Source organism: Heterocephalus glaber, unplaced genomic scaffold (assembly GCF_053883595.1).
Source record: "Heterocephalus glaber isolate CG9 unplaced genomic scaffold, H.glaber_assembly_v1.0 deba00001805, whole genome shotgun sequence".
NCBI classification, from domain to species: Eukaryota; Metazoa; Chordata; class Mammalia; order Rodentia; family Bathyergidae; genus Heterocephalus; species Heterocephalus glaber.
Genome location: NW_028258480.1, coordinates 3,594,009 through 3,617,570, shown reverse-complemented (window position 1 = coordinate 3,617,570; position 23,562 = coordinate 3,594,009). Strand labels below are relative to the sequence as shown.

Genomic DNA, 23,562 nt, shown 5'->3' with positions numbered 1-23,562 from the left:
TCGGGAGCTGATGTTCACAATGAGCTCAAGTGGTGCCCTCTCTCCTCTCTGAATTGGGTTAACTGAGCACACCTGAGTGGCCCTGGGTATTAAAGCACTCCAGGCTTCCCAGTTCCTCTGGACTGCTTGTTGCCTGAGGAGGTCTCAGCTCCATGGCTGGCATAATGAAGGCTATGCTCAGGATAGAGGGACAGCTGCTGTTACTTGTATCCTTGATGTGGATTTGCTCTGGGCAAGAACCAGGTATCAGAGTGAACATGGACTGGGGGTGCTTTGAAGGGATGATTTCTCGATGGCTGAGAGTCCCAGGACTTTTGGTTGCTAGGACTTTATTGTCCTATCCTAATAGAACTTAGTAATTCTCATCAGTCCCATGCTTTATCCTCCCCTTGGGTCCAGAAAACACAGTTGGATGAGTGTGGTACTCAGGTTGCTCTTAGTTTTCCCAGACTTAGTTTCTCTTCCTCACCTCCCACTTCTTCCTACTTGGGAACTCCTGGAACTTCCCAGGAAGTCACCGTTGGGCCGATTGCTCTTTCACATGTCTCTGAATTAGTCAGCCACACATCCCTAACTGACCTCCCTTATGCAATTGCCTCTCTTCCCCTCTGGATTATCAGTGTCAGTTTTTCTTGAGCTACAACTCCAAACAATCCCTTTCTTAAACACTCCATGCTCCTTCAGCCAAGTAGGTCGGGCATGGACTGGCCTTGAGCATCCTGCAAAGACTGACTTCAAGTTGCCCTCGATTCCAGGTGTCTGATTGCTTCCCAGAGCACCCCAGAGAGGATATTTAAGGTGCTTGCTTCTCCAAGGGCTGGAAATTCAGTGACCAGGGCAATAGGGTGTTAGAGGCTACAAGGATTTCAGATTTTATGTGAATTATGAGAGGAAGCAATTGGGAAGTTGTAGTGTGCTGGTGAGATGATTGTATCTACATCCATCCTAGAAGAGAGGGAAACAGGAGGCGAGTCCCCCCTCACCAGGCTGCTGACCAGTCCCAGAGTGAGACGGCAGTAGTTTTGCCTGCTCTTGATCATGTGGACATGAACAGGTGTGAGACAAACTTTGAAGGTAAAAGTGAAAAGACTCCGGTTCAGAGCATGAGGGTATGAAGGGAGCTGGAATAAGTTCTATTCCCAGATATTGGGATATAGATTGGATATTGGTATATAGATTGGGTTATAGTTTGGATATTGGGTGGATTGTGATGCTACTGACTGAGGTAAGGACAAATAGACAGGAAGTGGGCTGCAATCATGAGTTCTTTATTGGAAATGCCCTTGTTGAATGGACTATGTCAAATACTGTCTCAATGTCTAGTAGCTAATCAGAGAGATGACCCTAAATCTCAGGAAAAGAGTCCAGGCCAAGCACAAATCAAACATCCAGTCTCCCGGGATAAGGCAGGGCAGTCCTCAGAGCAACAAGCCAGCATGATTCCCCGCTCTTCCCACTTCTGTGGCCCTGAGTCACTGTGTTCTCCCCACGAAGGGCACATCTGCCACCAGGTGGCACATGGCTGTGGCTAAAGACTTAAAACATGGACTCTGGTATCAAAGAGTTGTACAAAGACATCACAGGTCCGGAACTCGGAGCTCTGTGCTTCGACCAGAGAGCTCCGATGATTCCTTCTGAGTGCAGGGCCAGTGGGCGGGGGACACTGGGGCGCTGTCAGTGAGGAAAGGAACTGTTTTGGAGCAGTAAAAAGAAGAGAGCGGCACTACACCCTTCGCGCGGCCTACTCCTGCTCAAATTTAAGTTGTTCGGGAAACCCAAAGGTTTCTGACTGTTTTTTCTCCTCTTTTAACAGTGTTGGTGGAATGCAGCCGTTTTAATTTCCGCGCAATTGCTAAAAGAGCCCTGTTCCATCCGCATAAATTGGTAGGCCCTGATGAATTATTTCTAGGGACTGGTTGTCCGGCTATTTATGTGCGACCAGACGAGATTGAGTTTGATTATCCTGTCAGCTTCTGTGGAATTGAAAAGCTGGTAAGGAGTCGACCTTCTCACCCAATCCCATATGCACTCCTTCCTCAGAAGGGCTGGTCTGTGTTTGTGACGATAATATGCTGCTGGTATTGCCAAGTGCTGCCACAGACCAGAAGGAAGGCTAAGAGAAATGTGAATCTTGCTTGTTTTCATTCACCTATCAGAACTACTGTGTGTAGATACTGAGCATTTAAACAGATAAGAAACTCGGCGATCTTTCTCTCACAAAGCTCACAGCCTGCTGGGGTAGAGCAGGAATTGCATGTGCAGCGAGATATAGCGGCCACACTCGAAGGCTCTTGCTCCTAATCCTGTGAGATTGGTACCAGGCCCACTTATTTAGGGTAAAGACTTGAGGCATGAAGGCCAGCAGTGTAATCACACATATGAAATTAGTGCTTAGCAGAACCAGGGACAGAAACCCAGTGTGCTGCTAATTGCTTTTTTTTCTTTTTCTTTTTTTGGGGTACTGGGGATCAAACTTAATTTTTTCTTCTTCTTAAATCGTAATTTTAATAGCTGAATGAGATAAGCCACTTACACCCCAATGGAAGCATAAAGAATGATGTCCAGCTGATCAATTTATAAAATAACTTAATGACATCAGAACCTCTTTGCAAATAGGAATAAAACTACATATAGTACATAATATGATCTCAATAGCATAACAGATTTGAAGGCCAAGGTAGATTACATGCAAATAGAGAAACTGATGCAGTATGATATAACCATAGGAATTGTGTCTCATTTGTTGACCACCAAACATATTTCAAATGTTCTCTATGGGATGTACATATTTTATGTTCAGAAAACGTAATTCCTGGCTGACTTACCATCCATGGCATGGATTCACTTCTGCTCAACTTCTCCTAGAGTATGGATATGGTTCCCAGCACTTTTAACTAGAGGCCCTCCTTTTAAAATGCCTAATATTTGCAGAGATTTGAGAATGAGGAGTAAAGAGAAACTAACACATCTCAGTTCAGAGGTATCAGATAAAGGATTTCAGAACTCCAGAATAATCATCTTGTCCTTTCAATCCTCCTTAAAAGGAAAAATTTCCCCTAAGTACCTGTAAAAATGTTTGTGCCCTAGAATTCTGATTTCAGACACCTAATAGTAGACCTTCCCACCCAACTCACCCTCGCTTGCAAATTCTCAAAAATCATGCTCCACATGTTTTTCATTTATATTCTCCTTAAGCTAAGTGCTTCTACTTTGCAAGAAAGAAATGTAATCATGTTAATTGGAGTAGCTATCTTGATCTCTAGAGACTTTGAAGGAGCCAGTTTTCTATTGGAACATATGTTGTGATAAATGAATATGCACATCAAAGCTCTCTTTTCCCATCAGGAATACTACGATGGAACTGCCTTCCACTCCTTGCTCACATATAAACCGAAGCATGGATTAGCTGCTGCTGAACTTCAACTAAAGTGTACGGTTCCCAGGTCAGTTCAAATATTCATTGGCTCCTCCCCAACACAGTAATAGCTTTTTGCTGAAATGTATCATACTTATCCAGAGACTTTGAAAAATTATAATTGTTTTTATTTAGCTTCTCGGCTTTATAGCATGTTGGCCCACTAGTCAGAGGCCAAAACCCAGACCAAATGAATTAAGCAAAATTACAAAGCCAGGAGTACAACTTGATCTTTCTTTCTACTCCCCTAAGGGGCATGAAGACACATCGCCAACCTAATACATGCAGTATCTGTAGAGGTTTCTTAAGTATGCAAATTGGCCTTGATCTTCTTCATAATTCAAGAAGCTCTAAGTTGTGCAGAAGAGTTGGGGTAGTGGAAATAATCTATTCCCCTCCTGAATTTGAAATTAATTCAGTAATAAATCACACAGGAGACATAGCTTTGGTTTGCTTTTTTCTCTCTCGCTCTCTTTTAGGGGTCAATCAGCAAGATTTTTTTCAATTTTTGTTTTCGTTAGTGCATATTTGCAATACACAATGATTACATTCCTCATGTGGAGTTGGTATGTACATAACCCACCTCATCCTCTTCCCTCCCTCCTCCCTCTCCCTTCCACCTCTTAGTCCCCTTCCGTTTTGCAGTAGCCAATTGGTGAATGAGGCTCTCCATCTTCAGTTAGAAGGCCTCCTTCCTAAAAGTCCACCAGAAATGAATTTGTTGACCCTGGGGCTAGAGGAGATAGACAATTGCAGGTCTCCCCTTGAATGCATGAAGCCTGTCCAGTAAGCTGGCCTCCTGGCCACAAGGTGGGCCAGAATGTGTCCCTCAAAGACAGTCTGGCTCCAAAAAGCCAGTAGGACTGAGCTAAAAGTAACCAGTTCCTGCTCCCACATTTACCATTGGTTAATGCTTTCCTATTCCCCTGAAGAGAACTGAGGCAGAAGGCCTGGAGGAAGTAAAATTATGCCTCCCATGGTTTCCTCTCTCCTGGAGAGCGAACCAAAAATTAATCTTTTTTCTCTAGAAAGTAAAAAAAAAAATTTTTTAAGTATCAAGCAGCCCATTAAAAAGAAAGTTCTATGGTTTAAGCAGTAAGTACATAATTTTTATAAGCAAATTAGAATTAAATAAGATAAAAGATTAGAAGGCTTGCAAGTCATAGATTCGGCCAAGTATCAGCTGTTGAGTTCACACTGTCTGACCCTTGCTCCTATCAGTAACTGCAGTTGAACTCCTACCAGTAACTGCAGTTGAACTCCTACTATGTGCTGGCAATAAGTTCCAAAGGACTTTAGGCACTTGAATCCTCAGTATCAACCCAATACATGAGTCACTAATGATGTTCCTACTTAATGAATGAGAAACTTGGACAGAAGCACATTAGATGATTTGCCAACGTCTCACAACTAAAGAGCCCCAGGTTCATGTCCAGACAAAGTGGTTATCCAAAGAGGATAACATAGTGAGATCCTCGCTGTCACTCCAGGATGGTCAGTAAGCTCTTGTCTCTCACCCCTACCTCCCTGGATCCCCTCTAACACGCGTCTTCAATAAAAATACTCAAACTGTATTAGCTCTTGGTCGCCTATTAAGTAAGCTTGAAGAGATTCTAGGAATGTCTTGTTTTAGACCCATTACTACTCCCAAGCAAAAATTACTCACACACACTGAGTATCTTCTTGAAATAGTTTTTCTCAACTTAGGAGAGAACAGTTTCTGTGCCTACAACTTATTATCCCACAAGGATGTGGTGAGAGGCGGCTACTGCTGAACAATAACACAGTCGTGTGATTCTTCAATTGGTAATCGGTTATAACATTAAACTGTTGGATCCATATTAAGGTGCTACATTGAGGCTGTTGAGACCGAGTGTCCAAACTGCAACCCAAAACCCACTTTTTTATCACAAAGTGCCAACACTTCAATTAAAACCAAACACTGAGGTTTTAGTTTAGAAAAAAACAACTCATACAACTCGTGACATCATCGCAGAGAGGGCTCTGCATGCCCACAGACACGGCCTAAGCCTGACGTTCAATCCCAGGAATGATAACTCTTAAACCCTTGTGTTGCCTCTTAATTCCTTTCTTTTTCTTTTTTCCTCTGAAAGGCCCTGTGTCCCACCCGATTACCCTCAAATGTACCCTCTGCTTGTCGAAAAACCTGATGCTCAATACTGGTTTGTGAAACGATTCATATTCTGCGTGGACTGTGGCCAAAGTCACATCCGGGATAGCTGGGTAAGGATTCCCACAAGTAATGTGCCCAGCCAGGTATTTTATGACAAAAACAACGACGACAACAAAATTCAAGACAGTCACGAACAGGCAAGTTTGTGACAGGCAAGGCAGACACCCCACCCCACTCCACCCCACCCCCTACGCAGGCCTGGGAGGCCCACGATTCTCAAGCGAAGGTGTACACAGCAATGTGTGGCCTTCTCTCCCTGATACCTCATGCCACACTACACATGGGATTGATTTGAGGAAGACCCTACGCTTGTCGGTCATAATTCTCTCCTTAGCCTAGGATGGTTTCCTTTGGCAGTAAAGATTTCACTTTACAAAGTTCGGCCCTGAACATTTGAATCCAAAACCAATGACTATAAGAGAAACAGACACTGATAAGTTCCAGAGTTGTCAGTTTGGGACACTTCTCGTGTGTCTTTCCCAAAGAGACCAAACATCTGGGGCTGGGAGTGTGTGAAGGAAATGTATGGGCTTAGCTCACTTGAGTTTTATCACGGGGTCCATTTCAAACAACACTTCAAACATCACAAGAGTCCTTTGTGTGTGTTTGGGGTTTTTCTCTTGTTTCCTTTCCCCATAATGTTTAGGAGGCAGATGCTATATTGCTCCCGTCTGAAAGTCTGGACCATTTCATGACTGTGTGCAACACAGCTCATGTCTCAGAGCTGTGGAAAGTTCACTGGTTCCGTTCCCGTGCCTGAGTCCAGAGAGGCCTCCCCTTCTTTGGGGCAATATCCCTGAAACTTGGGTTTCGTAAATAGCAAATGTTAGCTGCTTATGAACTTTGTTTTTCCCACAGTCAACACCTTATTCCAGGCCATACAATCACTCGCTTCCATAGTCGTCTTGGCCAGCCTCCATCCCTTGGGTTTCAGAAGCTCCTGCCCGGGACCCTAAGCAGCAACAAACAGTAACCTGGTTTCATGATAGGATGTGGTCTTCCATTTTTATATATGTGTGTGTGAGTTTAACTCATTTTAATCTATTGTAATCCCCTTTATGATGCCTTTGAGAAGAGGCTATTGGTGTTTTTTAATAAATGTTGGCATATTTTATTGTGTCTCTGTGTTTATTGTGTTTCTAACTTAGCTAAAATCAATTAATTTCTAAGCTGCTAGGCTGAGTTAGTAGGAAGGTGGGAACCTAGGGTTAAGCCATGCTCTAGCTATGTGACACCCAACTATTAAAAACTGGTCCAGGCTATGTGCACTACTACAGCTTGTAAGGTTACTTGGAGGGCATTGAATAGAAATTGAGAGCCACCAGAAGCCGGGCGAGCCCCAGCCCCAAGCTCAGGGCAGCTCTTACCTGGCAAGAGTCAAAGTTGCCCCTCCCCAAGTGAGCAGCCCATCTTCTGCCCCAGCATGAGTAACAGCGGGCATCTTCTCCTCTCATGTCCAGGTGACTGGGACTCAAGGGAAACGTGCTCTGAAGCCACCATGGCCTCAGCCTTTCCACAGGAGCAGCTGCATTTCCGGGACACTGCAGGGCACCTCCATGTCCATCTGCCTGCGGCGAGACCGAGACGCTGTGTGCTGCTGTCCATGTGGACCACGCGCTGGGACGCTGGCCATTTGAGCCTGGAATCCTCTTATTTCTTGTGACCATCTCTTTGTCCTTCAAGGCAAGAAAGCTGCTTCTGTTTCAAATGTCTGGGGACCACGGCAGCTTCAAAGTCATGTTCCTTGGCTTGAACCCACAGTCAGGTTAGGTGCCTCTGTGGCTTTGTAGTGCCACCTCCTGGCACAAGGAGAGCCCTGCGTGTCCCTCCCTGCCTTCCTTGCAGAGTCCCTGACACTCAATTAGCTACTCTAAAACCCCCTTTCCAAATACTAAAATTTTCCCACTGCCAGTGGTATTTACCTACCATCTACCCACCCGTAGTAGCTTTTCTTATAATGATCTTTTATTATATTTTTACAGATTTTACTAATGTTTTGATAAATAAGAGCTGTTCAGGAAGCAAGCAATCCAAACCCCCACATGCTGCAGAGATTATAAAATAAACTTCCCCCTCCCATCAAAAAATGCAGTGGGCATGTTGGATGGACAGATGGGCAATAGTGCAGAGTGAATAGATGCACTTTTATACAAAAATACATAGATGTTCTAGAACATGATGAGGCCCAGGCCAGTACACTGCAAGACTATCCCACACTATAAAGTGACTTCAACCCAAGAAGTTTGTAGTTTTCTTTACAAAATTATATTTGAAATAGAATCATCAATACCTGTGACGTCACATTTTAGTTACCTTGCCACAATACCATTCCTTCAGTTAACTACCATAACATATAGGGAGAGATTACTATGGGCAAAAGATCAAATATTCCCAAGGGATACATGGGGTGTAGATTGGGCATACATCATGGATAAGAAGGAAAACACAATGGATTGGTCCAGAGAAGAAAAATTGTTATTGGTATAATTCCCCATATAGAGTTTGTTCAGTGCTCTTTAAGAAAAGTATTAAGAGGGCCGGGGATTTAGCTCAATGGTTCTGCCGCCTGCCTTGCAAGCACAAGGACCCGAGTTCGATCCCCAGTACCAAAAAAAAAAAAAGAAAAAGAAAAAGAGAAGTATTAAGAGGGGCCAGGGACTTAGCTCAGTAGTGCTGTACCTGCCTTGCAAGTGGAAGGTCCTGAGCTCAGTCCCCAGTACTAAAAAAAAAAAAGTATGAAGAGCTACAGATGCATCTAATATAAAGTGGTGTCATTTGACAAGGACAATGAAGAAAGGGTCTTAAACCCTAGGGACAGTGATGTTTTTAGCTAAGAGACAAAGGAGAGATTGCCCAGTAAAGAAAATAGCATGTCCAAAAGAGCTGATGTCAGAGCTGGATTCCAGGCTACACTCAGAAAGGCCAGCAGGCCACCAAAGGCTACCAAGGTGAGAAATAGCACCTGAGATGATGCTGAAACTTTAATAAAGGCTGATAAAGGTGTGGGGAATTTCCATTTCGAGGGGCAGGCATTTATGTCACCACCCCCAACCAACATGCATCTCTCTGGTGGAGAAAAACAGACTAGACAGAAACTTGTGTGAATGCAGGCAGCAGCCTGTGTGATAAGTCCTGGGAAGTGTCCGTGGTCGTATGGAGAAGGAAGACAGAGAGCTCATCGGCACCGAACTGCTGACCCAAAGGCAGGCTCCTCCCAGGCCCAGCCCTGCCCTCGGTCAGTATTCCACGTGTGGACGCAGGGTCTGTTTCAAAGGCAGGAGCTCAGTTGTGCTGGGACACGCAAGGGACAGTACAGAACCCAGTCATGAAACAGTGTGGTGGAAGTTGGAGACAGACGCTAAAGGGACCCGTGTCACCACTGGGTTCATTGGAGGTCTCCATTCAAACTTTACCTGACATCTTCTGCTCCACTGGAGACTTTGCAAACTCCCTCCACTGGAGGGGGGCGGATCTAATCGGGAGGGAATCTTGTGAACAGGACTCTGCTATCCATTTCCATTTGACGCTTTCCCTGCCTCGCCTTGACAGAGAGATGAATGCTCACCTGTCACGTGTCTGGCAGTGATGAGAAAACAGCAATGAATCAGTCGCGGCCTTCGTAGATCCTGCACTCCGGCGGCGGAGTCAAACTAAAGAACGATTTGAACAAAGACAAAAATAATGATATGGGAAAGAGAGCAATTTTGGATGAGTGTTCAATAGAAGTCATTGTGAAGAGGTGGCAGAAGCTGAGACCTGAAAGATGAGAATGATCAGTGCTACGTTACTCCAGGTAACAGGTAGAGCTTAGTCTGTTGGAGGAACGGAAATCTAGCTGTACAGCATGATTACCAGTAAGGAGATCCCGGCTCCCTTGCCCCAGGGGCCAAATATAATGGGGCTCAAAAAGGAAAGAGCTGAAGTAGCAGCGTGCATTTCAGCCTCAGCTTGCTTCTCTCACCAGCTGGAAGCTATGCAACAGCCCAAGCAAAGGACTGGGGAGGATGTGAACTGTAAAGATGGGGACCCATGGAGAAGCTCAAGAATTCTTTTTTAAAGTAGAATCAAACATTGTGAGGTTAAAAGTGACAGGATTTATAAATGGGAGCAACTAACATCGTCATCCATGTCCCTATTTTTCATACAAAAACACTACCACCCAAGAGATTTGAGCACGCCATTGTACGATGAATGACCCATCCATCTCAGCTTAATTTTTAAGTGTGAACTTTCCAGATTGGTGAGGAAATGGGAACATGTGTAGTCACAGGTGGTTAAACATGTTATGTGCAAGTCTGAACACGGATCCTGTCTATGCAGGTGAATCATACTGCACTCCTGTTTATAGCTTTGCCCTAGGCAATGTTACCCACCCAAATTAGGGCTTATGGTGATATCAATGTGTCCTATACATATGAAACTAATAAAACCCTACATTTTCATCTGGGTAACAATCCACCATCATCTCACACATTGCAAAATGCACCTGTAAAATTCAGAAAACTCAACCAACAATAATAATTCCATGGTTTTCTTATTATTCCCATTTCTTACCTCTACCCCTTTTCTCATACCATAAATTCAAAGGTTAAAAAAAATCCCTGCCCTTAAGGATAAAATCAGTTATGGTACTTGACTGGGCTACAAGAGGAAGGGAAAAAAATCTCTAAAATATAGCCAAGAACCATGCACCCCTTTATTTTCAAACTAGAAAACTGAGAAGTAAATTCATCCTAAACAAATGACCATAAAATTGGTCATCATCTACACAGAGACCTCTGTCTCCCCATTTTAATCAATAATTATGGTTCACAAAGCATGGACCCGCTACCAACATAAGAGTCTTATCTGGGAACATATTAGTGATACATGTCCTTGGATTCTGCCCCAGATTCACCAAGTTAGAAATCCTGGTGATAGGGACCAGTGATCCATGCATGTTTTGAAACAAAAACTGAAGGTGATTCTGGTTTACTATTCAAATCTCTAACCAAGTATTTCATATTGAAATAATATGCTTCATGTGAAGCAAATAATAATCTCTTTTTTCTAAAGTGAGCTTTTGATTTTTAAAAAGTACATTAAGATTTTCAGGTGATAAAGGAATTCTGCTTTAGCACTAAGTATTTCCCAACATTGAATCAAGAACTAGCCTAGCTGGGCATGGTAGCAAAACCTGTAATGCTAGCACTAAGAAGGCTGAGGCAGGAGGATGACCTTGAGTTCAATGCCAACCTGGGCTACATAGCAAGATCCTATCTTTAAAACACACACACACAAAAAAAGAACTAGCCTTAAGAATAGGCCCTGATAAAGGCTGCCTCACAGCGATGATGCAGAGCAGGTAAAACTGACTGTCCTGGTCCCACCTAATCTCAGAGCTTTGCTTTAGGGACATGCCACAAATGCAGAGCTCCTTGAAGATGCTCATATCCATACCACCACCCCTCACCTAGAAACATAGGTATGCAGAAATTGAAATGGTAGGAAAAACAAAAACCTGCAGGAAACTTGACCAGCCCTCTGGAACTCAGCGAACACACAGCTGCAAGAGATGGAGCCCCAGATATGTCCTAGGACCCGCAGAGGGTACCGTCCACGAAAGCTCCAGCAGGGCCCCATCACTTTACTGGCCTCGCTGATCTTTAGTGCCTGTCATGCAGCCAGGTCCGTAACAAGTAAAGGCTGTTTCCAAGCCACCTCGGGATGGGTTATTGTGAACATCTGACGGGTTTGGGGAGGCACAAAACTTGGCAGGTGGTCCTCACGGCACTTCCTGTTCCCCAGCTGGGCGCTTCCCTGGGCTCTGGCCAGATGGAGGTTTTCCTGGTGTCTGTGAAGCTACTTCTCCTTTTCTCTCTGACTTGGACTTGCTCTGGAGACCATCCAGGTATTTACAAAACAAGAGAGAGATGGGAGTCACCAATAATACGGCCAGGGGGTGTGAGCTTAGCTGTAGAGAGCTTGCCTGGGTCCAATCCCAGCCCTGCAAATGATAACAAAACAACGACAATAGTAGTAATAATAATGCTTTGGCTTTTTCCAATCTGAATGTTTCCGTTTGTTACTGCGTTACTAATAGCGAAGGGGCTACGCTAAATATTCTGTTTTCAGCGGCTGGTGTTGGAATACCTTATGTCCTCACCTGGCTGAGCACTGGTGGCTTTCTCCTCCCCAGTCCCTTCTCCCTTGAAGGATGTGTCATACTAGTAGGAGAATGGGGTTGACTATAAGACAGAAGAGTTTTCCTTGCATCTGGTAGGGAATGGTTATCTTATATTCAACTGTGGAAAATGGTGGGTATAAATCTTAGAGAGAGAATTACCCCACAGCGTGACTATCAAATGCTTACCTCTCTCTAGATTCTCAGAGGGACCTTTAATTTTTGGCTTGGTAGAGCAAAATGCTAAGAGTTTGAGAAAAAAATTGCCCAGAAATTCTGACAATAAGGCTGTGGTCATGTCATTATGCATTTTCGAGATGAAGTCTGGTCTACCAGACAGTTGTTTGAGATACACATCTAAGGAGTCCAGATAAATGTTCTCAGTGCTTATTTCTAAGGAAAAAATATCACCCACCATTGCACTAATTCGGAATTCTAACAAATGCAAATTTCATCTCCCTGGGTAGTTTGTGGAGAATTCTTATATGGGGAACACCTTGAGTACCTATTAAAACATAGGCGAATGAACCCACTCCACGTCTAATGAATTTGAATTCTGAAAATATGCCCGAAGAATTTGCATTTTCAACAAGCACTGAAGATGGTTCCACTTGGAATTTAAAAGGTGCACTTGTTGATTCTAGCCAAAACTGGGATTCATTATGGAGTCACTTTATGTATGTATTTAGTGGTCAAAATTAACTCTCAGAAGATTTGGTGAGATCCTTCAATTTTTCTCTACCACATGTGAGTTTAATTTAATGTCTTCTATACACTAAATTATCAGAGCTCTTATCACTATTGGTAATATCTCTTTTGAGGTCTACTACCTATGCAAGATATTAACTCAAATGTCCACTATTCGTATTAAAATTACCGCATGTAAAGCAAAATGCATGCTTTTTCAAATCATAAGCCTCTCTCTCCTCAGTTTTACCCCAGGCAATAGCAGTAAAAGAAAAATACCATTTATTCAGATTCTCAGAGGCAAAAAACTTATAGAATTACTTTTTCTTCCCAAGCCCTGCATCCGCAGGCCTCCGGACTTCTTTCTAGAATCCCTCTGGTTCTTTCCATGCTGTCAGCAGCTCAAGTCTAACCACAGCAGCTGCTCCTGGTGTGTTTGAATGTCCACAGTAGCTGACCCCGCTGGTTTCTCTCTTGGCCCTCACCCCCACCCTCCTGCTCCCCACCAACATGAGTTTTTATGTCATGAGTCAGGTCCCCTTTGGCCCACGGTGACTATGCACACACAGCAGAATATTACTCAGCCTTGTAAAAAGGGGGAGTTCCTGCCATTTGCCACAGCATGTATGGACTGCAAGGACACAATGTTAAGTAAATGCAGTCAAACCCAGAAAGAAAAACATTGGCTGATCTCACTTATAAGCGAAAGCTTTTTTTAAAAAAAAAATCAAATATACATTATCTATTACACACCTTGATCCAAAGGGGAAGTGGGAGGGGTAAGGGAAAGGAAAGAAAGGAAAAGAAAAATATGAGAAAAGGAAAACATTGAAACAAAGTCTTTGTAAATAGGGAAAGGTGGAGGGGTTAGAGGGAGGGCAGGGGAAGGGGGGAAAAATAAAAACCAAGATACTCATGTACAGGTACAAATTCCCAATGATGAGTGTCATCATACTGTATACCTAAAATGTACCAATAGGCTTAATGACAAAAAAATCAAATATACAAAAAGAGAATAAAACATCAAGTTTTGGGCTAGAGGAAGGGAATGAAAGGTTGTGGGTCAGAGAATACAAAGCAGACATGTAGAATGGGCAAGTGTGACTATTGATGCACAGCACAAGGGCTACAGTTAGCGGTGTCTTCAGGAATTCTGCTACAGAAATAGATCATAGCTGCTCTCACCACAAGGGACAAAAACAGGTAGCTATGGGAGGCTCTATCAATTTGCTTCACTGTAGGAGCCATTTTAGGGTACATTCGTGTATCTTTACATCATGTTGTCTACCGTAAGTATACAGAATAAAATGATTATAGGTTCTGATGTCTTTCAGTAGACAGGATTTAGCCTATCTTGGTTTTTTTGGTGTGTGGTTTTCTTTTTTTTTGGTACTGGGGATCGAACTCGAGTCCTTGCGCTTTCAAGGCAGACGGCAGAACCACTGAGCTAAATCCCCACCCCAGATTTAGCCTGTCTTGAAACGAGCTGCTCTTTCCAGTTCCTTATCTGCAGGAACAAGGAGAGTTCTTGTTTTTCCCCCTCTCTATACCAGCCCAAGCTACCACAGCCCAGTGGTCCGGGAGGAACCTACGTGGTCTTCCTTCTTCCTCAGCACAGGTGGTGGTGTTCATATAGCCTTTCCGCAAATACACAATCTGCATATATTGTGGGCTTGTTCTTGGCTCTAATTCAGCGAAGAACAAAACAGAACTCATTTCTATTCTTGTGTAGCTTCCATTCTAATGGAAAGAGAAAAGGTAAAGAATATAATTACTATGTCACAAACTTAAGAGAAAAAAATATTGGGAAAATGCACTGGGTTAAGCTATGATTGCTACCTTTCTGCCCAACTTCATGAGTATCTGTTTAGTCCATTAACAGTGTTGCTTCGCAAAATACTGACTGAACACAGATACCAGGACTGGAACACAGGTTTTGCTTTCTAAGAGTTTAAATTGGTAATGATAGCCTGTTGGCTAAAATGACTATCAGCAGTGCCATCTTGGAGACCTCCACTGTAGAACTGTACAGTGGAACTGAGATCACATTTGGGCTGATTCTCATTCACATACAGTGGACCTTGGCATTACAGCTGGCCTGACATACGAATAACTTGGGTTGTGACTGGATTTTTTTTTTTTTTTTGGTACCGGGGAACAAACTCGGGTCCTTGCACCTGCGCAGCAGGCAGCAAAACCACTGAGCTAAATCCCCAGCCCGATGACTGGAATTTTAGTTTTATCTTATGACCAAAGTCTTGAGTTATGACCCAAATTCTGGCTGCTTGTGCTTCCAGATGATCTCAGATAGATTTCACCCTTAAAGAATTCTGGAAGAAACATGACAGCATCCTCTCCTGTCTGGGGTGAACTGAGAAAGCCTGGACCAGGGTCTCTCTAAGGACACTGAGATCCGCCTGTGCACGGGAGAGAGATTTGAAGGCTGTGTGGAGGAGCCTGAGCCTTCACTGACCAACTTGAGTTACACCTAGCCCTCACAAACAAATTAAGTTTGTAAGTCAAGGGTCCACTGTACAGCATCCCCTGGATTCTTCTTGGGGTGAGAGGGGACAATGACTGTCTTAAAACAGAGGTAAAAACCATGTCTACTGTGTGTTTTCCTCTGCGAACGGGAGCACCTTTTATGTTTGCATCTCTGACCTGTGTCGCCCGTGTCGTCTGACTCTCTCTCCTGCCTCTCCACAGTCTATGTACGATGCAGCCCCACTTGGTTCCTCGTCAGAGTCAAGCAAAACGCATTTGACAATAACATCCCGATGGCCCCTGGAGAAGTATATCTAGGACATACCTGTCCTGTCACCTCAGTGCATCTGCAATTCTATGAGTTTCTCTACCATACCGATGAGTGTGACATCAGGACTCAGGTAATTAGATATTTGCCTAATTCACTAAGCCTTCTCAGACATTTGGCTCATAAACTTCATACCAAGGTTTGGGGGTGTTCTTTATTTGTGGTAATGAGCTAAACTGATTCTGCCAAGTATCACATGGGCCATGAAAGCTAAGAATAAATGAGCCAACAAGTGAGAAGTTCTCATTTGCCATCTTCTAAGTAAAACATGGAACTTGTCCTCACTGAAGAGTGGGCTTTTTTTTAAATTAGGAGTCAATAAACTTCACACAGTCTGCAGCCCACAATCTGGCCTATAGCTTGTTTTGTCACCCAGCTAAGAATAGTCTTTGTATGCCCAAGTGGTAGAAAAATAATACCTAAGAATACATTTTGTGATGGGTAAAAATGTGAAGTTCAAATTTCAGTGTCCGTAAGTAAAGTATTATTGGAACACAGCCATGCTCGTTCATGTATTTCCTGTCAACGGCTGCTTTCACCCTACAAGACCAAACTCTAGTACCTGGGACAGAGGACCCAGGGCCCTCAAAGCCCAGAGCATGTGGTCTCTGGCCCATTCCAGAAATGCAATGCTCTGTGGCATCAAAGCCAGACGTGCAGCTCCACAGCACTCTCGATTTCCGTCTTAGGAAACAGCCAGCCCTTTGTGGCGCAGGAACACGCAGGAGTCACCAGAGAGGTGGTCACACCTGCAGTCTGCAAATCCCAGGGCTGACTGTCGGACAGCCTGGCATCTCGGCCCCACTGGAGACTGGTCGCCCTTCCCTGTCTGAGGGCCGGGCCGGGTAGAAGGCGGGCACCAGACTGGAGGCAGACACAGGCAGTCTCCAAGCCTCGTAGGTTATTTTGCCTTCAGACGAAACCAATCTCTTTCCTGGCAATCCCCTAGGAGAAGCCTTGACAGGAGAATCACATCTCTTCATTTTCTTTTCATTTTAATTTTTTCATTTAAGATCTCAAAAACAAAGACTTTGAGCCTTTCTAAAATAGAATTTAATATGATGTTCGTGGCACAATATAAAATGTTAGGATGTTAATGGGAGTTGGTATGGCCAGAGCTACCAGCGGAGTTTTAGTCATTTTAAGTGAATATTGAAAAGGAAGAGAATATACACAAAAATTCACTGTAGTAGTCTCCAGATGATGAAATTAGCAAAATCTGCTTATTTGCTATACATTTTTCACATTTCCCAAAGACACATGTTATTTCTGAAGAACATGTAACCTAATTAATGTGCTCTTTATAACTAAATGTACCATATTTTTTATTCATCTGGCTTTCGCAGGCCATGTTCGGCATCTCAAGGCCTTACAAAATCTACAGAAAAGTTTCTCCAAAGAGTAAGTTTTAAGCCCTCTCTTGATCAGAATGAAAGAAATCTTGGAAGCAATACTTAAACTCAAGTGGGAAGTACTACTCTGGCCTCCTGCAAACCATGTCCCATTCCGGGTGTTCCTCCTTCTTGGCTATTTAGGAAATGGCCCTCTCTGCCCCGCCCCCAGACACGGTTTAGCGCTCATGACTGTGTTGGAGAGCTGTCTTCTGAGCCACTGTCCCCTGACAAGTTCTTTCAGCCAACTTTGACATTTCCTTTGTTGCCTCAGGTTCTTCCAGGGGATCTGCTCCTTTTTGAAACCGAAATCTTCTTTCTATCAATGTTGTCAGACATTTATGCTACAATACCTGTGGGCTGTATTGTGCCCCGGTGAGTGTTGTGACCAACCCATTCATTCCCCTCTGCGTCGCCTTGCGCTGGCTGGTAAGGGGGGGTGGGGGGATGAAAGGGGAGACTAAGTCACTGTGTCAGCGCTGTCCTGTTCCCCATGCAAGTCTTACTCTCTCCATGCCGTATTATTCTGTATTCTCCATCTTTCAGCTCTGATACCTATCATCACTGTGACTTTAGGGACGTGACTTAACAACTCTGTGCCTCTGTTTCCTGATCGTCAAAGTGCAGGCGATACCGCCTATTTCACAGGTTTGGGGTGAGGGCTAAATGAGACAATGCATGTAAGAGGGTTGGAGCAGCACACAGGACACAGTGGCCAGTGCCGTGATTGCTGTGAGCTAAGTCTCTTCAGAGTGGCACAGGACTGTATGTGAGACCATGCAGGTTAATTCCACTCTATACCAAGTAGCTCTTACGCTGAGAATCCAGTTTGCTCTAATTATAATTAATGTCCATATTACAAAGTCTCTTTCTTATCTCTTCACCAAGACCAGTCAGGAACATTAGAGACCTGAAATAAACTAACAAGGTGGTGGGCATATACAGTTTTATTATTGTGAACTTGCAGGCTAGGGGGAGAAGAGAAGCATGCTAAAATGTTAGTTTTAAGTAGTTAAATGTTTTCACTGTCTCCGTGATCTAAAGGTAGGACTTATATTTTCATTTATCTATGGGCTCATTTAGACACCACCCATTACTGATGGTCTAAGATCATCAAACTTTAAGTTGGTGACTTGGTCAACAACTCTGGCAGGGTGTTGGGAGTGGCCCTCTTGAACACAAAGCTTAGTAGGTCCAGTCGCTACACTTAGGAGAAAAAGTGAGACTAGAATGGTAACACTGCATGGTGCTTCCTTCTGACCAGCAGGAAAGGTGCAAAATCAGGACAAGCAAGGGTCGGCCTTGGCTTGATCCTGAGCCTCCAACATCAGGACCTGAGTCGATCTCAGATCCATTCCTCTTTCTTTGTTTCTTCCCTTTCTGCAGCCATCCAGTTGCTATAAAAAACAAAGGACATAATGCTCATGAACGGGGTGTCTCCTCAGAAAGATCTGGAAGACCAAATTTACACATTGCGCCTGAGACAATCAACTGCAAACTTGAGGTGAAGTTACTTAAAACCCATACACTTAAGCTGCCCAAGTATGTCTTAGAATATCAAACAAAATTCCACAAGGAAATTGTATACAATGTGTTATACACAAGGCAGGTCAATGAATGCGTCTTTGCTTATTAGAAGTCTGATTTCATGGCAGCCCCTGTTGGTTTGATATTAACTGAAAGAAGAAACTTAGGACAAAGACTGTCCTTCAGGAACCTTGGATAATGACCCACCAAGTACAATATTTTTATCAAAATAAACACTAATGGAATATTAGGTAGAAATACTTTTAACGTTAATACCAAGATCAAAGAGTGTAGACTTTGGCGGAGTGAATAGCCCTTGAGAAGCCACACTTGGAAATACCATAGACGCAGAGTCTGTCCTGAAAGGGGTGGGGTCTTCCTGCCAGGGCGTATGCTTCCTAAAGTAAGTGGCTCTTCCTCCTGAGACGGCTGTGAAGGAAAACTAAACTCACGTGCACCTACCTGTGTTTCAAAGTTCTCATGTAGCTATGTCTGAAGGGAAGGAGCTGTATTTAGCCACTGGATGATGTCCAAATATTTCAAAACATCATGTCCATGATATATATAATTTTTATTTGTCGATTAAAATTAATTTTCTAAAGTGTAAAAGAGAGAGCTGAGTATCAGAAAGATGGTAAGCCCTCTTCCACACTCGGGTGTGCTAGGGACGGTGCACTAAATAGCACACATTCTGCGAATCTCCACTGCATTCGTAGTGAAGAGCACACCAAATACTCATCTCCAGAGAGATGCAGCGGCCCTATTTAATTTTGTGGGGACAAGGCCCCAGACATCAGCTCTTCTCTTCCTACCCTCTCCACCTGTCCCAGAGACTTAAGAATGCTCATCCCCTGAGACCAAAAGCCAGAAAACTCCACAATAACAGTTTCTGATCCTTCTCTCTGCAGAGCAAAATCCCTGCTTTCAAACCTGCTCCACTCCTCTTTCTCCACCTGAGTTTTCAGAAGCAGAATTAATGCCCAGAAGTTGTGGCTGCAGCCACTGGACGTGTTAGAAGCTGGCATGTGCCTAACAATCCTGCTTATCTTACATTTTTTTAATGCTTTAAATGACTTGATTTTAAATGAAATGGCTGTTTGTAGTTTCCTGATCCCTTATTAAGAAGGATCCTCCTGTTTTTAGCTTTTTGAGGAGCTCTAATAAAATGCTTTCTTTTAATGGATTGTCTGTCATTTATTAATGTTGCTATGGTCTAAATGTCTCTGCCCCAACTCCAAAATTCATTTGTTGAAACCTCATCCCAATGTTCCAGTATTAAGAAGTGAGCCTTTGGGAGACAACTAGATCTTGGGGTGGGACCCTTGCAGGTGAGATTAGTGCCCTTATAGACAAGGTCCAGGTTAGGTAGCCTACTTTTGCCTCCACCAAGTGATGACCCTGACAAGGTGCCTACTATGAACTAGAAAACAGGCCCTCACCAGACCCCAGATGTGTCAGTGTCTTGACCTTGAACTCCCAGCCTCCAGAACAGTGAGCAATCCATTTCTGTTGTTTATAAGGCACCTGGGTTATGGACATTTTGTTACAGCATCTTGAATGAACTAAGACAACTATGCTATGGTGACTCGTCCTATGTAAAACTTGTTGTATGCGAAATTGTTTTCATTAGTTGTTTGGTGCCTGTGGTCAAAAGTCAACCCTGAAATGGCATAGCCTGGATATCCCACTAATCTATTTGGGATTGATTAAAGAGCAGGTGGAAACAAACGTGTTGTTGTGATTTAAAGTTTCCTACAATCCAGCTCCAAAGAGAAAAACAAGATGGAAGACGCTCGAGAAATATTCTCATTTTCCATGGCTCCTGGAATCCAATATGAAGAAGGGTTTAGTCCTAGAAGGGTTTAGTTAAAGAAGGTGGTGGCAGCGAGGTCACAAGAAAGAGGCTTTGACTAGTAGGGACAGGCGGAGATGGCGATGAAGATGACCACAGAAGTAAAGATGGAGGCACAGGTGGAGATGAAGCAGAGGTGGAAATGGAGGTGAAGGTACAGATGTTGGTGGAGCTGCAGGTGCACTCAGACCTCTGATTTCATGCACTGAGCTCAGCACTGGTCCTGGCTCATGTGGAGCATTTCCCATAACATGCCAGACACAGGCCCTAACATGACTCCCCAAGCCAGCAAACTCATCGTTCAGCAGTGTTCTCCCTTTCACGTTTCTATTTTATTGCCACTCCATGGTGTTTTATCAAGTTTTTGGCCTGCTTTTGTGTTTTTATAGCTCATGGCCATGTGTTTCGCACGGAAGTAGTAATCACAGCATGAGCTGACTTGGCTCTCTTGGCTCATTTCAAAGTAAAGATAAATGAGATTTCAAATAAATGGAAGAGTTAAGAAATACTTCTGAGACAAGAGTTCATCCTTAATATTTCCTGGGGTGTTAAAAAACAAACTCGAAGTATTACCTGGCTGCTACTTTAAAGTGGAAATCATAGGCCTTATCTGGACTCACTGGGTAGGGATGAGGAATTCGCATTTTATCAAATATTCCAGGCAACTATACAGGAAATTGTGCTAATGAAATTGTAGAGAAATTACATCTCATTGGCTCCAGTGAGAATGGAAGATTCCTTGGTGATAAATGGACTCAGGACATTTTGAAGTCATTCGTGTTCATGTCCGAGAGAGAAAGTAAGCACAATGGCGTGCGTGGCTGCTGACCTTGCCCTGGCAAAGCAGACCCACAACCATGTTACCACTGCTGCCCCCTCTCGTACTATAGCCCAGAGACACCTAGGTTTTAAAGTCCCAAAACTTCTCTGAGGTGTTTGTACCCCGTGGTCGGGGACGTGCCAGACATTCCCTCACAGTGTCTTGGGCCTCCTACCATGAAGATGTGAGCATAGACCTTCGTAGGTTGCTTCCAGTTTTGAAGGCCACAAAGTGCACAGCTAGAAATAGCCCTTGGCCCATATAATGGGGAAAGAACTTGCCGCGGACCCTGTTGAGTGATCCATATAGCCAGCCAGATGGCAGTGGTGAAACCAGAGGGGGAAAGACACCTCCAGCAGCTCACCATGAGCCTCCATGGACCACTACACACAGATCCCTAGAGTTCTCAAAAAGCCAGGCTGTCTGAATCAGACATTCTCACCTTCAGTACAGCAGCTTTTGTGTGCTACTTGCCCCTGTAGGAGAAACATCTGACCATGGAAGAGCAAGTGACCCTGTAGCCAGAACTTCCCATGGTGGGCTAGATTTCCTCAGACTTACCAATAATAATGAGGACATCAGCTATTACAAGATGAAGATGCCGCATCCATGATGGACGCCAGGGAGCTCCAAGGGCACCAGTAAGCTGCCTGAGCAGGGGGCTCAGCGGTCTATGCCAATCATTGCAGCTCTACCTCTGCTCACACCCGGACTCTCAGGATGTCCCCTAGGAGCAGCTGATAGAGGAGGAAAGATGCCAAGCCTGTGTCATGGGTGAGATGACTCAGAATATGAGCACACACCAGTCTGCACCACACACATGTGAAGCCCCTCTCATAAGTGGCCTTGAAAGACAGCAGTGAACAGAAATCTTTCCAGTGGACATCTGGTCAGGTAATCCACTTGGCTTCCCAGTCCCTGTGGACAATTGGGTGTGACGTTCAAGTACAAACAGACTCGGGAACAGAAACAAACTGCTTGGTCAACTGGCTGCATTCTCGGGTGTGTCCTACCTGCACCCCACAGGCAACTCGCCCTCTTATTTTTAATGTCAAAATAAAGGAAGAGTTGCTACATATAGACATTAACTACATCCTATATTTTATATGTGACAGTGCCTACTCTGTCTTGCTTACATAAAGTAACTGCCCACCTTAGCTTTTTAACCCATGAATGGATCAATAGTAGTATAGTGGTTTTATGAGACCCCCTCAGATAGTTACGGTGAGGTTGCCAGTTTTCTGACCTTATTGTCATTCTCCTAATGTTTAGACATGCAACTCCTAACGTCTAGGAAAACAATTCAAATCCTGAGGGCCATTTCTGGCTTTTTGAGTTCCTGTCTTCAGAAAATAATGAGCTTCTATAAGCTTTAAAGGATATTTATAAAGTCAAAAGCTCTATAAGCTATGCTGTCTTCTATGCAAACAAGTTGTCCGCCTTCATCCAGAGCTTCTTTCTGTGGGTTGGCCAAGCAGCCTGAGTCTCCTCAGCTGTGTTCCGGTTCCTGTCCATGGCACGGTGAGGTCCCTGGAGCGGCTTGGAGCCCTGCCTTCATCCAGTGCTCCACTTAGCTGCGCGGGCACCTGCAAGGCCCAATTCCACCACCACCACCCCGCCCCGCCTTACAGCTCTTCTCCTACCTGGCCCCTCACAACAGAGGCACAGGGGATTATACTTCACATAGTTAAATGTGATAGATGAATAACTACCACAAACTGTCATTTTCTTAGCTGTGCTTGATGCTATGGTATTGCTGATTGTAACATTTGGCCTAACATGTTGTGATTGATCTAATCAGTTTTCCTTCCTGGTATAAGGAAAATAAAATAGCCTCAGAGTCATTAGAGCCTCAAAACCTAAACACAAGCCATATCTGGAAGACACCTCTGAAAAGCAATCATTCCACAAGGGTTTTAAACACAAACAACAAAGATACCTGCATTAAGCAATTTTGAAATATCAACCCAGGAATTAAACCAAGGACAGTACCAAAAACAAAAATGAGAAGACATTTAAGCAAGGTACAAACTCAGACTTGCACCCCACCAAAGGCAAATTCTGGGGGAAATGAGGTGGAAAAGTCAGATAATCAACCACCTGGACACCCTGAACTGACAGCACAAGAAGTAACAAAGCAGATACATGAGGCTCTAGAAAAATTCAAAGCAGAAATAATCTCCCAGATAAATACAGAGATGGTGAGTAGAGTGAAAGACATGATTAGAGGCTCTAGAGCAGAAACAGACAAGAAAATAGATGAGATCAGAAACATGCTGGAAGCCATGAATGCCCAGCATAAGAAAGAAATGGAAACCATGATCGCCCAACATAAGAAAGAAATGGAATCCATGAAACAGATTCAAACAGATATTCAGGAGATTAAAAACTCCATTGAAAGCATGCAGAGCAGACTAAGAGAATCTGAAGACAGACTATCAGATATAGAAGACAAGATCGCAGTTAAGGATCATGAAAACAGAGATTTCTTAAAGATAGAAAGGGACCATGAGAAATCAATCCAACAGCTGCTAGATGATGAAAAGAAGAATAACATAAGACTGATAGGAGTCCATGAAAAAACAGGAGAAGGTACAATTGACATAAAAAAAACTGTTCACAGAAGTAATAGAAAACTTCCCAGGCAGAGGTGGAGAATTGGACACACAGATAAGTGAGGCATACAGAACTCCAACCAGCC

General features: G+C 43.8%; 1 protein-coding gene and 2 long non-coding RNA genes across 3 annotated transcripts in view; 2 read left to right on the top strand and 1 right to left on the bottom strand.

Annotated features, from left to right (window-relative positions):
* Window positions 1-140: 140 nt before the first annotated feature.
* On the top strand, window positions 141-6,707 carry LOC110346725 (oocyte-secreted protein 3-like). Its single transcript, XM_021248332.2, has 5 exons — window positions 141-243; window positions 1,814-1,992; window positions 3,346-3,443; window positions 5,530-5,659; window positions 6,468-6,707. The coding sequence occupies exons 1-5, from the start codon at window positions 153-155 to the stop codon at window positions 6,507-6,509; spliced, it is 540 nt and encodes a 179-aa protein (XP_021103991.1). The 5' UTR covers window positions 141-152; the 3' UTR covers window positions 6,510-6,707.
* Window positions 6,708-13,951: 7,244 nt separating this feature from the next.
* LOC147820770 (uncharacterized) overlaps window positions 13,952-23,562 on the bottom strand; it is a 51,011-nt gene continuing 41,400 nt past the window's right edge. The window contains exon 3 of the long non-coding RNA XR_015448260.1: window positions 13,952-18,059. This is a non-coding gene — a long non-coding RNA (uncharacterized LOC147820770). The remainder of the gene's footprint in view (window positions 18,060-23,562) is intronic.
* Window positions 16,935-19,254, top strand: LOC110346724 (uncharacterized). Its single transcript, XR_015448261.1, has 3 exons — window positions 16,935-17,037; window positions 18,049-18,166; window positions 19,098-19,254. It is a non-coding gene; the product is annotated as an uncharacterized LOC110346724 (long non-coding RNA).